The sequence below is a fragment of the Saccopteryx leptura genome, chromosome 1, assembly GCF_036850995.1.
Source record: "Saccopteryx leptura isolate mSacLep1 chromosome 1, mSacLep1_pri_phased_curated, whole genome shotgun sequence".
Classification (NCBI taxonomy): Eukaryota; Metazoa; Chordata; class Mammalia; order Chiroptera; family Emballonuridae; genus Saccopteryx; species Saccopteryx leptura.
In genome coordinates, this window is record NC_089503.1 from 159,406,097 (window position 1) to 159,420,177 (window position 14,081).

Here is a 14,081-nt window from a genome sequence, read left to right on the forward strand (position 1 = left end):
AGAGGTAAATTACAAAGAAGGAAACTTTAGTTTTATCTCAGAGCAGTTTTCTCTGAGCCAGCTGTGGTAGACAAGGGCATTCAAGGGCCCATTCTTTTCTCTTCCCTGTAGCCACGCCCCTTGTCATGTGACTCTGGAGTTCTGACCCAATGAAGAGAGCGTGTGTCCCCATTCCACTCCAGGTGACTTGCTTTGGCCATAATGAAGGGGAAGGGATGTTGTGCTGGCTTGCATCCTAGGCCTAAACAGACCCGTGTATTACTGCTTGCTCTTTTGTGTTTCCCCCTTCGGCATGAAGAGAACATTCCTGGGTTACTCCCCCAAACCCCCAACCCCCTACCCCCAGGAGGAGAAAGAGCTGCAAGGAATGCAGAGCTGAGGCAGCCCAGCCACAGCCAGCTCAGCCTGAGGCCACCACACCCAGCCAAGACCAGCTGGTCCCCATGATTGGAGAGCACCGCTCTTCCTGTGCCACTCAGGCTCTGTGGCCACAGACGGCTCCACCGTCCTCAAACCCAGCAGAGGTCCGTAAAGAAAGACAAAGCAGGGAAACCAAGGTTAGGTATAAAAACCAGACTGATTAGAAAGAGACCAAAGGCCAATTTCAAAAGGGCTAAACTGGAATTAATTACTTACCAGGGACTTCTTCACTCTTCCCTGTCTCCCTCATTAAAACTTCACCTAGGAAAAGTTGAGTGCATTCTACCTACGGAGACTACTGTTTTGTTGTTCAAAATAATTTCTGTTTTTCCCTGCCTTCGGAGAGGGTTTCTAATTGTAAGCCAAAAAGCGCCACTGATTCATCAGGTTCTTTGACCCTGGGGCAATCTGAGGGTACAAAGAATGAGCCTGGATGACCTCAAGAAGGCCAGTAAGTTCTTTTTTTTTTTTTCTGAAGCTGGAAACAGGGAGAGACAGTCAGACAGACTCCCGCATGCGCCTGACCGGGATCCACACGGCACGCCCACCAGGGGGCGAGGCTCTGCCCACCAGGGGGCGATGCTCTGCCCATCCTGGGCGTCACCATGTTGCGACCAGAGCCACTCTAGCGCCTGAGGCAGAGGCCACCGAGCCATCCCCAGCGCCCGGGCCATTTTTGCTCCAATGGAGCCTGGCTGCGGGAGGGGAAGAGAGAGACAGAGAAGAAAGTGCGGTGGAGGGGTGGAGAAGCAAATGGGCGCTTCTCCTGTGTGCCCTGGCCGGGAATCGAACCCGGGTCCTCCGCACGCTAGGCCGACGCTCTACCGCTGAGCCAACCGGCCAGGGCTAGTAAGTTCTTAATTCATTAATAAATGTGTTAGGGGAAGTGCAGAATTTCACTTTTCTACTTCAAATTCTGACTCATCATAGAGAGAGGCAATGAAACAACTCAAAAATAATTTGCCTCTGTCCCGCCACCTGGCTTTCTTCAAACTAGTCTAGAGAGTCAGTGAACCAGATTGTACATTCTCACCACCCAGATTCTATTTTTCATGGTATTGAGAGGTAATTGGGATCAGCAGTGAAAACAGGAAGAGAGTAAACCACACTATTAAATTAGTCTGTGGTGGTCAAGCCTGCCAGCAGGTGAGCTGAGCTCCAAGGTGGTGATGGACGCAGAAGTCCGCAGATGACAACTTTAATTCATTTTCTCTTAAGCACTGCTTTCTGCCCCTTGTATTTGGCCAACAGGTCATTCACACCTCCCTAAAATCTTTACTTACAACCGCAAATAAGTTCCTATCACAACTGGATAGCAAAGCCAGGAGAGTGTCTGCTAATTTAAGAGAAAATAGTTTCTGCCAGAACGAAAAGGAAGGCAAAAGGAAAACGCCCAAGTGAAGAGTCTGACACTCACTGTGTGATTTAAATATCCTTCCGGTCCTGGTCTCAGCGTTGACATCACCTGAGGGATGTAAGGGACCACCACTGTGATGAGAAATCTCCTCCCGCAAACTTAAGTGGATGGTTTGGGCGGGGATAGAGGCGTGTAGTCTCATGCTCTCTTTAAAAAAGGCCTATTTAAAATGTCTCTAAAACATTGGATTTCTAGCCAATCAAATATTTCACATGTTGCAGAAAGTAAGTCATAGGGGTGGAGAAACCTAAAACTAAAAGTTAGAAGCCACCTGCCAGCTAAGGGTAACCAGAAATTAAAGAATAAAACTTGTCAGATAACACCATTGCAACATGTAAGTACTGACAAAGGGTGCACTTCTGCGGTCTGGGTATCGCAGGAAGGTCTTTGGGACTCACCAGGACAGTCTCGTCTGGGACTGTCCTGCCCCACTGTCACACACACCAGCTTGTGACTCTGAGGATTGCTACAGCAGCCATCCATATTTGCTGTTTTTGTTTTCATCGGTCTGCCGTGCAGTTGCACACACCCTGGGCAGTCAGTGGTGGTCACTGCCTGCACATGAGCGAAGTGGCTGTTATTTCCCATGGTGGACAGCTGCCACCTCAGGATCACTTGCAGAGAGACTGCAAGGCCTAGCTGTTATCTGAAAACCTTCTGGTAAAATCAACCAAGTTCACCAAATCTTGCAGAATGAGCCTCAGCAGCTAGAACATCCCAGGGACACGCATGGAACCCCCTTTGGGAAATTCCACAGGAACAATTTTCCCATCAGCACAGCCTCATACTGTAGGGATAAACACAGACAGTACGGGCTGCTTGCAAGCCCCGGGTGACTGACTGCATGGCCCATGTGGTCCCCCTCTACCCCTCATACATAAATCTTCTTAAGTTATCAATTCCAAGTGCACCAGATATTTCCTGATGGGACGATGGCTAACACAAGGAAAGACCTGGAGGGGAGGGAGTGACCTGTGCAAAGATCCTGGGGTGGGAGAGTGTTTGGCAGAGTCAAAGAAGAAGGAGCCAGGCGCTGGTGCTAGTAGGAAGTGAGAGACAGGAGATGAAATCTGGGGGAACGTAGAGAGGGAGAGCAAACCGGAGAAAACGTGACTGAAGCTGTGGCTTCTACTCTGGGAAAGAGGGAAGCCACATGGGAACATCAAGAAATAACGGAGGACCCAGGAATGAGAAGAGATGGAAGATGGAAGGGGTGAGAGCCGCGACAGGGAGAGCAGTTAGGAGGACACAGCAACAGTGCAGGGTGAACGATGCTGAGTTAGACCAGAGTGGTGGCAGTTGTGGCAGAATCCCAGAGGGACTGAATCCCAGCTAGCAGGCTGTGGAGGGGTGACAAAGTGAGACATCATGCATGGGTGGCTCCAGGAATTTCAGCCGAGCCCTTGGAAGAATGGAATTACCATTAAGAGAGAAGCAGAAGAACAGGTTTAGTGGGCTGTCCCGGGGCTCAGTGTGGACATGCTAACATCCAGAGGAGAGGAGATACCAAGGAGACAGCTGGATCAGGAGTCCGTGGGAGCGGTCCTGGCCGGAGGTATAAATTCCGGTGCCCTCGGTGGACACACAGAGCCGAGACAGAAACGAAAGGACCCAGTGCAGAGCTCTATTCTCCATCCCTCATGCAGGTCCAAACACAGATCCAGAATGCGGCCTGGCTTTCCTGCATCACCGCAAGCACCAGGCTGTGCGGTGGGACAAGGGGGTGGGGGTGGGGCTGATCCTCTGCAACAGGACTGCCTTCTCCCCACCTGCACTCAGGTACACCCAGCAGGGGTTGGTTTTTCCTCCAAAGCTCTGCTTCTGACATGGAGAAAGGCCACCCAGCTTCTCATTCATTCAACAGGCTTTCCTTCACCACGGAGATCAGTGCAGAGTGCCGTCACTTCCGACTTCCAGCCAGAAAAGGAAATCAGGGAAGCAGGAAATAGCAGAATTCAAAAAGGAAGACAACTTTCCAGCCTCACCTGTGCTCCTGGTCTTTTCCTCAAATACATTTCTTGTTTCTATTTTTCAGATTTCCATCATTCCTAACTGGACTACCAGCGGCTTGGGGACAGGTCTGGATCTCATGCCCCTCTGGCTGTCATAGTCCCAGAACACATTTGCTACCCAGTAAATATCTGGCAAATGAACAAAAACTTGTACCAATTCTTTTTTCACATTCTCTTCTCTTTTCTTTCAATTCTGCAGCCAACTATTGCTTAATACAGTCTTCCGTTAACATTCTTTCTCTGGGAGAATACAGAAGAGAAGAAAAGAAAAACTACCCACTCATTTTGTAGAACTTCTCATTCAAATCTTGTTCTTTTGCAAAATGAAGATGCCTTTGAGGATCTATCAGTATCAATACTACACACATAATAAAACATGGCTTTTGAAAAGGGTGTCGGTCTGCCCTTCTACACCAGCATGTCTTGTCTTGTCATTACTGAGCTATTTACTTCTGGGTAGTTTCCCCACTGCAAATAATCCCCGTGAGAAGCAGCATGATCAATCACTTGCTTCCCAAGAACATGGGTGTGCTGCTAAACTCTTCAAACTGGCTGGGTGCCTGATGTCATATGCAAGGATGTTTGAAAGAAAGAAGCTATTCACCCAGGACACATGCTGAGAAGTGCAGCTTGTGAAGGAGGTCATAGTGAATAAATGTATACTCTGCCTGAGCGTGGTATATCACCCAGAAACAACAAAATACAGATTGCTACACTGATTATATTAAAAGTTATAGTGCTATAATTAGATCAACAACAAACAGAACAGCAGTTTTAATATTTAGGGCAAAGGATTATGATCCTTACTATACAAGGAGCCCTTAGACATCAGTAAGAAAAAGAAAAGCAACGCTGTAGAAAAACTGGCAAATAACACACATATGTAATTTGTAAAAAAGAAGACACTATTAAGAACCAAAAGATGGCCCTGGCCAATTGGCTCAGTGGATAGAGTGTCAGCCCAGTGTATGGATGTCCTGGCTTGATTCCCAGTCAGGGCACAGAGAGAGAAGTGACCATCTGCTTCTCCTCCCTTCCTCTCCCCTTTCCCTCTCTCTTTCCCTCCTGTAGCCAGTGGCTCTGTTGGTTCTAGCGTGGCCCCAGGCACTGAAAATAGTTTGGTTGGTACAAGCACATGAGCCTCAGGTGCTAAATATAGCTTGGTTGATTATAGCATCAGTCCCAGACGATGGTTGCCAGGTGGATCCCTGTCAGGGCACATGTGAGAGTCTATTTCACTATCTCCCTTCTTCTCTTAAAAAAAAAAAAAAAGAAGAACCAAAATAAGAAGAAAGAAAAACTGGACCCTATCACTAATATATAAATAAATGCAAATTAAAACAATAATTGTGTATGTCTCTGTGTGGTGTTCTATTAGAAAGCTTAAAAGGGTCTTACAATCTAGTATTGGTAAGAGTTTGAAAAAGTACGTATTGTTACTCACTTATGGTAAAAAAAATACCTTACCATCATCAATCTGGCACTCTCTATTATGTGATGTGCAGGTGGCATTTTATGAGTTGTACACTTGAATCCTGTTCAGTTTGCCAACCAATGTCATTCCAATAAACTCAAATATATAGTAAAAAATATTTAGTATGCACTACCTTTGATTCAGAGGTATTATTATGGGAATTCTGTCCTATAGATAGTATGTATATATGTATGTGTGTGGTGTTCATGTATGTACACAAAAATACATATTTTTAGCCCTTTGAGTAGAAGTACGAATGTTCATGTACGTACTCATACCTCCTGACCATCCAGAGTACTATCATATATGTGTAAGGCAACATTAAATAAAGGCAAATGTATGTTCTTCTTGTTTCCATAAATTGGTTATCAAACATGATTTTAAGTTAATAAAACTGTAACTGTAACTAATTTCATTTTTTGAAAAAAAAAACTCACTCCTGTGGGTCAGTGAGCATGAAAAAAATTCACTACTCAAAGGGTTAAAGAATATTCATTGTAGCATTTATGTCGAGAAAAAAAAAGAATGATTTTACACATCAAACTAGGAAATAGAATTATGATGCATTTTTACAAAGAAATAGTATGGCCCTAGCCGGTTGGCTCAGTGGTAAGCATTGGCCTGGTGTGTGCAAGTCCCCAGTTCAATTCCCAGTCAGGGTACATAGGAGAAGTTCCCATCTGCTTCTCCACCCTTCTCCTCTCCTTCCTCTCTATCTCTCTCTTCCCCTCCCCCAGCCAAGGCTTCATTGGAGCAAAGCTGGCCTGGGCACTAAGGATGGCTCCACGGTCTCCACCTCAGGCTCTAGAATGGTTCTGGCCACAACAAACAATGCCCCAGATGGGCAGAGCATCACCCCCTGGTGGGTATGCCGGTTGGATCCTGGTGGGGTACATGTGGGAGTCTGTTTGTCTGCTTCCCCGCTTCTAACTTCGGAAAAATACAATACGATACAATACAGTACAACACAATACAATACAAAAGAAATAGTATGAAACTTTTGAAAAGAATGAAATGATACACAAACTGACATGGAAGACTGTCCAGAACATACTCAATGGAAAAGCAAGGTTCAGAACAGTGTGCGCAGAAAGCCGCCTTGGGAAGAGGCATGTGCCTGTGCAGGTCTGCCCAAGCACCTTGAGGAGAACCCACTGTGGGAGATCCTGTGACTCAGCCTCCAGGTCGCACACCTGGACCTTCTGCACATCCACATCCAAGCCTACTGTCCCCCCCAGCTGGCATAAAAACAGACAGAATCGATCAATGCAACAGAATCAAGTTCTGAAACAGACCCTTATATAAGTAGGAATTTCTTTTACTATAAAAACAGAACTTAGAAGTGAGTGGGGGAAAAAAGATATACAATTAAATAAATGCTATTAGGTGAACTGCCCAGGATTATAGAAAAAAAAATGGTTAATCCTTGTTTTTCACCTTATACAAAAACATCATATTTTAAAGAGCTTAATGTAAAAACCAAAATACTATATTAGGAGATAACTTTAAAAATAATTTTTAGGTGAAAAAGACCTTCCTGAACAAGACAAAGCACAGAAATCATGAAATTGCAGAGTTGATTACACATTTAAAATTTCTGTGTAGCAAAAGATAGTTAAAATAAAAGTATTTTTAATAGATAAGCAAAATGGAGCTTACACACAATGGAATATTATTTAGTCTTAAAAAGAAAGAAAATTCTGACACCTGGTTGAGCCCTGAGAACATTTAGCTAAATGAAACAAACCAGTTACCAAAAGACAAATATTGTATGACTCCACTTCTGTGAGGTACCTAGTAGTCAAATTCACGGAGAGAGAAAATGGAATGGTGGGTGCCAGGGGATGGGGAGGGGATGGGGGAAACGGGGAGTTCCTGTTTAGTGGGTACAGAGATTCAGTTTTGCAAGATGAAGAGAATTCTGGAAAAGGATGGTGGTGATGGTTGCACAACAATATGAATGCCTTATTGACTTCACTCATTTACCAGATCTAAAATTTTAAATTAAGAACAAGATAACAGCTGATATCAGGGAGGATGAGGGAGACAGATACTCATGCACTTCAGTTTGAATTAGTACCTGCATTGGAGGCAGTGGTGCAATTTGAAGTGTTGTATCTATCAAGTTGAAAACAGACAAATCCTTTGATCAGCGGTTCTCAACCTGTGGGTAGTGACCCACAGGTTGAGAACTGCTGCCTTTGATGCAAGAATCTCTCTCTTAGGATTCTATTCTGCAGATATGCTCAGGCATCCGCACAAAGAAGAATGCATAATCTTCCCTGAAGCACTGTTGCTAATACAGAATAACTTTAGATGACCCAAATGCCCATTAATAAGGGAAAAGATGGATAAAGTGTATTTCTACTTTAGAATAACATGCAGCCATTACTAAAAGAGGTATTTAGAGATGTGGGAAGAGCTCTGAGACTTGGGAGTGAAAAAGTGAGCTGCATGATGTAATAAGATGTCTTTTACATCTACTAGAATACATATATACATGCATATTATGCAAATGCATAGAAAAGAAAAAAAAATCTTGGAATGGTGTATACCAAACTTAGCCTTCCCTCCTCTGCGTGTGGGTAGGAGTGAGGATGGTATTTGCACAGTTCATTCCGTAGACTTCTCTATTGTTCACATGAGAATGTATTCAGTTAATACTGGTATTATTTTTAAAACATAAAAATAGAAACGGGCAACCTGGAGTAAATGAGCACTGGAAATCAGCAGAACTAGAATGAAATAGGGAGGCAGTCTGAGGAACCAAGGACAAGCTGTGGGAAAAGCAGTTCTTTACGTAGCTACAAGGAAGCCTGCTTAAAGGAAAGGGGATTTCTCACAAGGTTCTATTATTTTCTTTTCCTCATTTCATGTATTTCTTTTCACATTCATGGAGGCCTTACCCCTCACCCTGAGGAAGGAGGCCCTGGGCTCAGGGTCCTGTAAGGGTGCCAGATGACCCTCACTAAGATTTCCTTCTACCTGAGCCAACTACGCTTGGCCCAGTTCCCACCGGAAAGCACACCCCTTCCTCCCGTCAGATCACATTTCCACCCAGTCCTTTTCAAAAACATAATATGTAGTTTTCCTGCTTTGTTTCCTTGTCAAGACAAGAGGGTGTTAAGAATGTCAGAGACTCTGGAACACCTCTGTGCATCCTGGTAGGTGCTCCTGGTTTGTCAGATTAAAGAAAAGAGACCTGGTTTGTAAAGTGTCCTTAGCCACATTTGCTGGGACAACAGGAGGCAGAACTGGAACCAAGATGTAAATCACGAGGGGGGGAAGCTACAGCTGAGAATTAGCTCTGCCCAGCAATGACATGTTAGGTGGTGAGCTCCCTGGCACTGAAGGCATTCGAACAGTACTGAATGCTACCAGGGGAGACACCAAACTGAGCATGCCCTGAAGATTCTAAATAGGTAGCTGAGGTTGGAGTCCAGCGCTTTAAAAGCTCCAGGAATGATTCCGACAGAGTTGCTTGGGAACTCCTGGCTGCTCTCACCACTTGAAGTCCTTGAGCCTTAAGGCTTGTCTCTGAGAGCATTTTAAAACAATCCAGAGAGAGACAAAGCTGAACAACAATGAAACACCAACCCCCAGGGCCATTCTAAAAAGGGTCCTAAATTTGATACACAGCATGGAGGCGATAAGCAAATTCCAAAGTCAAATCTTGACTCTGCCACCTACTAGCTGTGTGACATCTCTCTGTTCATTGATAGAAAGGCAATGACAAAACTAGTACCTACCTCACTGGTGAACATTAAACAAACAAGAAAATGTAAATACTTAAAATAATACCTGGTCTCATAAGTATGAACCATTATTAATTTGCAGACAAGGAAATTGAGGCTTAGGTGATACATAATTTGACCTAAGTCCCAAAGTGAGTTTTCGGCTTCAGAATAAGACCTAAAGTTTCTTCCCTTGTAGCCTCAATTAAATACACCACATTCATTTCTTTCCTATCTTCTGATTACATTGACCCCCACATTTACTCCTACTGAGTTGGAGAATAAGCTTGTTCACAAAAGGTCTTCAAGCTTCTCGGTTATCAAACGGCCTTTCTCCATAGCACCATGCCTCCCATCACAGGGCAGACAAGCAGGATGGATGGATGGATGGATGGATGGATGGATGGATGGATGGATGGATGGATGGATGGATAGTGGGGTGGATTAAGGACTATTAGAAGATGAATTCTAAATCAGGAGCAAACCCCTGGGCTCGACGGAAACGAAGATCTATGGTACTGGACAAATTACTGAACCCGTTCATCCCGGTATTGTCTATAAAAGGGGGGGGGGGGTGAGCCCGCTGCCTGCGCGCCGCCTCGGTTCTCCTTCATGCGTGGCGGGTGGCTGTCCCAGACGCGAGCATCCGGGGACGCTCGCTCCACTTGCGGTGAGCGCCTCCCCCGGCCAGGTGTAAACAAATAGAGCCTGATCTGGCAGACTGCCAGAGACTGTCGGTGGGAGTTGGTGGTGGGTGGCGGGCTCACCCCCCACCGGGGAGGACAATGACCCCCTTCGGCGGCCTGGGAGAGAGGCAGAAGTGGGTCAGAGGGAAGTGTCACTCCACAAACATTCCCGACCACCCAAGGAAGCGGCAGCGGGAAGGGGACGCGGTGGCCCCGCGCCATGCGCTCTGGAAAGAACTAGACCTTCCGTGCGGTGGTCTAGTTCTTTCCAGAACTAGATCCTCCCGGTCTCCCCGCAGATCCGACCTAAGCCGCAGTGACCAAGAGCGGCGGTGCCTGGCGGGAAGGGAGGCGCGCTGGGCCGACTATCCCCGCGCGGGCCCGCGGGCCAGGGGGCAGCCGAGGGCCGCGGCGCGGCGGGAGCAGGCGGTACTCACCCCGCGGCGGGCGCGCGGGCGCAGGGCTGGCCGGACGTGTCCTCGGCGACGCCGTGGCGGGTGCGGACCCCGGTGCGGCCGCCGGGCTATGAATCAGTCGCGGGACAAGCGCCGAGGGGCGGAAGTTACGGGAAGGCCGCGGGGGAGGGCCGCGGGCCGAAGACTTTTGCAATTTCCCGTCTTGCTGCGCACTCTTGGCACCCGTGGGACCCATAGGAATTCGCCTCCTGGGGTCCCGGGGGGAAGCGGCCGGGTTCCTGCGGGAGGAGAACGGGACCCTGCGGAAACTGAGGTTGGCCAGGGATGCGGAGACTGGCGGGGCCGGTGGGGAAGGGAGGGGCAGAGGCCTGGGGAGGAACGGAGGGCCCACGGCGGGGCGCGGGGCGGGCCACAGACCCGGGAAAGCCAGCTAAGGCCTCGGGCCACCTGTCACCCTACCTGGGACGCGCCCTCGGCCTCCGCTCTGTGTTTAAAGAAGTAGTAAGTGTTGGGATTTCTGGGCTCCTGGCACTCAATCTGTCTGCAAACGCCCTGTCAAGCGTCCTGAAGTCTGCGTTTCAGAGTCGTGAGTGCAGCCATGTGGCTTTCTTCTAAAAAAGTGCCATCTTTCTTTGAGATACACATTTCAAATTCGGACCTTTCAAACATGTTTGCCCTCTCTTTATAGTAACACGATGGACTGTCTGAGAGCCGCATGGACTTTGGAGCTGGAGTGGAATCCCCAACCAGCCTGGGACCCAGAGAGGACCCCGTGGGCGCCAGTGTCTCAGAGCCTGGCGCATGGCACTGCACCTGGTTAGCGAAGCCTGTTCTGCTTCGGGTTTGGGGACCCTGGAAAACATCACAAGTGTCAGGGACTGTGAGGACGAGGGGGACCACGAGTGACCAAGAAGGATCGCTAGTGAACCAAACTTCGGAATAACTTTTGAAAGAACCGGAGAGCTCAAATTAATGTCGGAATTACTCCAAATGTTACTTTTATGTTTGTCCATTCTTTTTGCTGCTCCCTAGAGTCATCGCCAGGATATTTTTCTTTTATGCCCGAATACACTTAATACCTAATGGTACCGCGAAGACTACGTACGGTGCATAGTAAATATTTGATAATAATGAAGAAAAGGTACTTTTGTCTAAATAAGTGTCTGATTCTTCGCCACACCTCGCCTCCCATTACTTCAAGAGTTTTAAAGAGTCCATTAGTTTAGCTCTCTGTATTGCTTTGAAACCTCTGTCAAAACAGGTCCCAACCCGTTGGAAGGGCTTTCTGATTCTGTATTTCACTGAGTGAAGGAGGCTGGGAGGGGAAAGGTGACTTTTTTTGGATAGATATAGTTCAGAGGAGTATCTCCTAGAGCAGAGGAGAGGCCATATAAAAAATGTTGAATGTGAAAACTTTCTACAAAGTGAGTCTTTAAAAAAACTTTTTCGCCTGACCTGTGGTGGTGCAGTGGGATGAAGCATCAACCTGGAAATGCTGAGGTCCCTGGTTCGAAACCCTGGCTTGCCTGGTCAAGGCACATATGGGAGTTGATGCTTCCAGCTCCTCCCCCTTTCTCTCTCTCTGTCTCTCCTCTCTCTCTCTCTCTCTCTCTCTCTCCCTCTCCTTTCTAAAATGAATAAATTAAAAAATATATATAAAAAAAAAGAAAAAAAATTTTTTTCCCCATTGATTTGAGAGTGACAGAGAGAAAGGAAGGGAGAGAAAGAGAAAGAGGGGGAAGAGAAAGAGAGTTCCACTTAGTTGTTCCATTGCTTCTTCTATGTGCCCTGACCCGCATTGAAGCTGCGACCCAGTGGGCGGGGAGGACGCTCTATCCAGGGTGCCACCCAGCCAGCGCCACTACAAAGTGAGTCTTAACTTACTTTGGACTCCTATTACAATAGACGGAAACTAAAGTGCAAAAAAATTTTGTTGGTTTGAAACTGTAGGAGTTCCCCCAGTGAAATGAGAAACTGGCCTCCATACATGGAGGCAGACCACTCCAGACTGCTAGGTGACAGGTTTCGTAAAGCAAGGGAACTTACACATGAGAGTTGTCTAGGTGGCCAGCGGTGTACATTTCCACACCCTTTGGCCAGAGTCTGAAGAGTTTGGAGGCTTTAATGGGGTTCAGTAAAGTATACCATCCAGGTGGTCTCAGTAACACATTACTTTCTCAAGGCGCCGTCCTCTGAAGGCTTCTAGGACGGAAGCAGTAGAACATACCTTCCAAGGCCAGGGGAGGGGTGAATCGCCTCTGATTGTCTTGGTCTGGCACTGAGGTCGGGTGAGAGTCATGTCCACTCAGTGACCTCCTCCAACAGGTGCCCACATACCATTCAATTATTGTGTGCACCATTCTAATTTCTCTACCCCCTCTTTCTAGAGTCTAGTTGCTATAGCGCTTATAAATTTGTGATCATACCTTTAGGATGGTGGGTTGAATAGTATCCTCCAAAAATTTGTGTCCACCCAAAACCTTCAAATATGACTACTTGAAAATATTGTTTTTGCAGATTTCATCAAGTTAAGATGAGGTCACACTGGATTAATCCAATGAATGCTGTCTTTATAGGAAGAGGAAATTTGGACATAGACACACATGAGGAGTACCATGTGACAACTGCGGCAGAGATTGGAGTTATTCTGCCTCAAGCCAAGGATGCCAAGGACTGCTGGCAGTCAGCAGAAGTCAGGAGAAAGGTATGGACCCCCCCCCCCCGACCCCCTAAGAAGTAACGCACCCTGCCTGCACCTTGGTGGGACTTGAGAACTGTTGGCAAACCAATTTCTGTAACTCTTAAGCCACTACATGTGTGGTAATTTGTAACAGCAGCCCTAGCGAGGCATGTATGTGATACATATTTCAAAGATTGCTTTTTAAAATTAGCCTGAAAGTAGCTGAAACGGAAAAGATGAAAAATACCAACAGTTTATTAAGCTAAGGGCTGACATACCCTTCCCTGCCTACTACTGACAAGATCACGCTGAAGGAACATGTTTGTTCTACTTTATTTGTCACTCCTCCCTGATGGTCTTTCTCTTTTTTTCTTTTTTTTTAATTTCAGTGGCACAACTCTCCTTACACTCCCCTATTTCTCTGACTCTCTTCTCTGCCGCCTTCTCGGGCTTCTTGTTCTCTACCTGTCCTATAAATGTTGGTGGTCCCAGGGCTCCACAATCGACAGTCCACAGTCTCCCAAATGACCACATCCACGGTCCTGATTTATTTCTTCCTCCCCTCCCCTCCCCTCCCCTCCCCTCCCCTCCCCTCCCCTCCCCTCCCCTCCCCTCCCCTCCCCTCCCCTCCCCTCCCTTCCTTCTTTCTTTCTTTCTTTCTTTCTTTCTTTCTTTCTTTCTTTCTTTCTTTCTTCCTTTCTTTCTTTTTCTTTATTTCTTTTTTAGGTGAAAGGAGGGGAGATAGTGAGGCAGACACCTGCATGTGCCCCGGCTGGGATCCACCTGGCAATCCCATCTGGAGCCAATGCTCTAGTACCAAGCTATTTTTAATACCTGAGGCTGACATGCTCGGACCAACTGAGCTATCCTCAGTTCCTGGGGCCAGGCTTGAACTAATTGAGCCACTGACTGTGGGAGGGGAAGAGGGAGAGTTGGAGGGAGAAGCAGATGGTTGCTTCTTCTGTGTGCTCTGACCAGAAACCGAACCTGGGATGTCCGTGCACCAGGCTGACACTCTATCCACTGAGCCACCGGCCGGGGTCATGTCCTGATTTCAATGAATACTTGTGCACTGATGACCCTAAAATCTTCCTTTCCATTGCAATTACTTCATCTGAACCCCAGACCAACTTATTTGTACATCAAAATCAATAGGTCCAACTTCAAACTTGTCATTTTTCCCCATTTGACTCTCTATATTATGTGAATGGTCCACCCGTTAATTTAAATAACACCCAAAAA

At 46.8% G+C, this 14,081-nt stretch overlaps 2 protein-coding genes across 11 annotated transcripts in view; one reads left to right on the plus strand and one right to left on the minus strand.

Moving 5' to 3' along the window:
• The window catches only part of OSMR (oncostatin M receptor), a 45,344-nt gene extending 35,037 nt beyond the window's left edge, over positions 1 to 10,307 (minus strand). For all 4 annotated transcript variants that reach the window (XM_066378717.1, XM_066378708.1, XM_066378728.1 and 1 more), the window contains exon 1: positions 10,181 to 10,307. The gene's annotated coding sequence lies outside the window, so the exon portion shown is untranslated. The remainder of the gene's footprint in view (positions 1 to 10,180) is intronic.
• The window catches only part of LOC136401083 (uncharacterized), a 126,045-nt gene continuing 121,713 nt past the window's right edge, over positions 9,750 to 14,081 (plus strand). For 6 of the 7 annotated variants that reach the window (XR_010750465.1, XM_066378770.1, XM_066378779.1 and 3 more), the window contains exons 1-3: positions 9,750 to 10,240; positions 10,848 to 10,975; positions 12,736 to 12,863. Coding sequence is in view for 5 of the 7 variants with exons in the window: in XM_066378770.1 (XP_066234867.1) it covers positions 9,843 to 10,240; positions 10,848 to 10,975; positions 12,736 to 12,863 (654 nt within the window). In the remaining 2 variants the exon portion in view is untranslated. Of the gene's footprint in view, positions 10,241 to 10,331; positions 10,473 to 10,847; positions 11,340 to 12,735; positions 12,864 to 14,081 lie in introns of those variants that run through there. The other variant, XR_010750469.1, reaches the window with a different exon arrangement.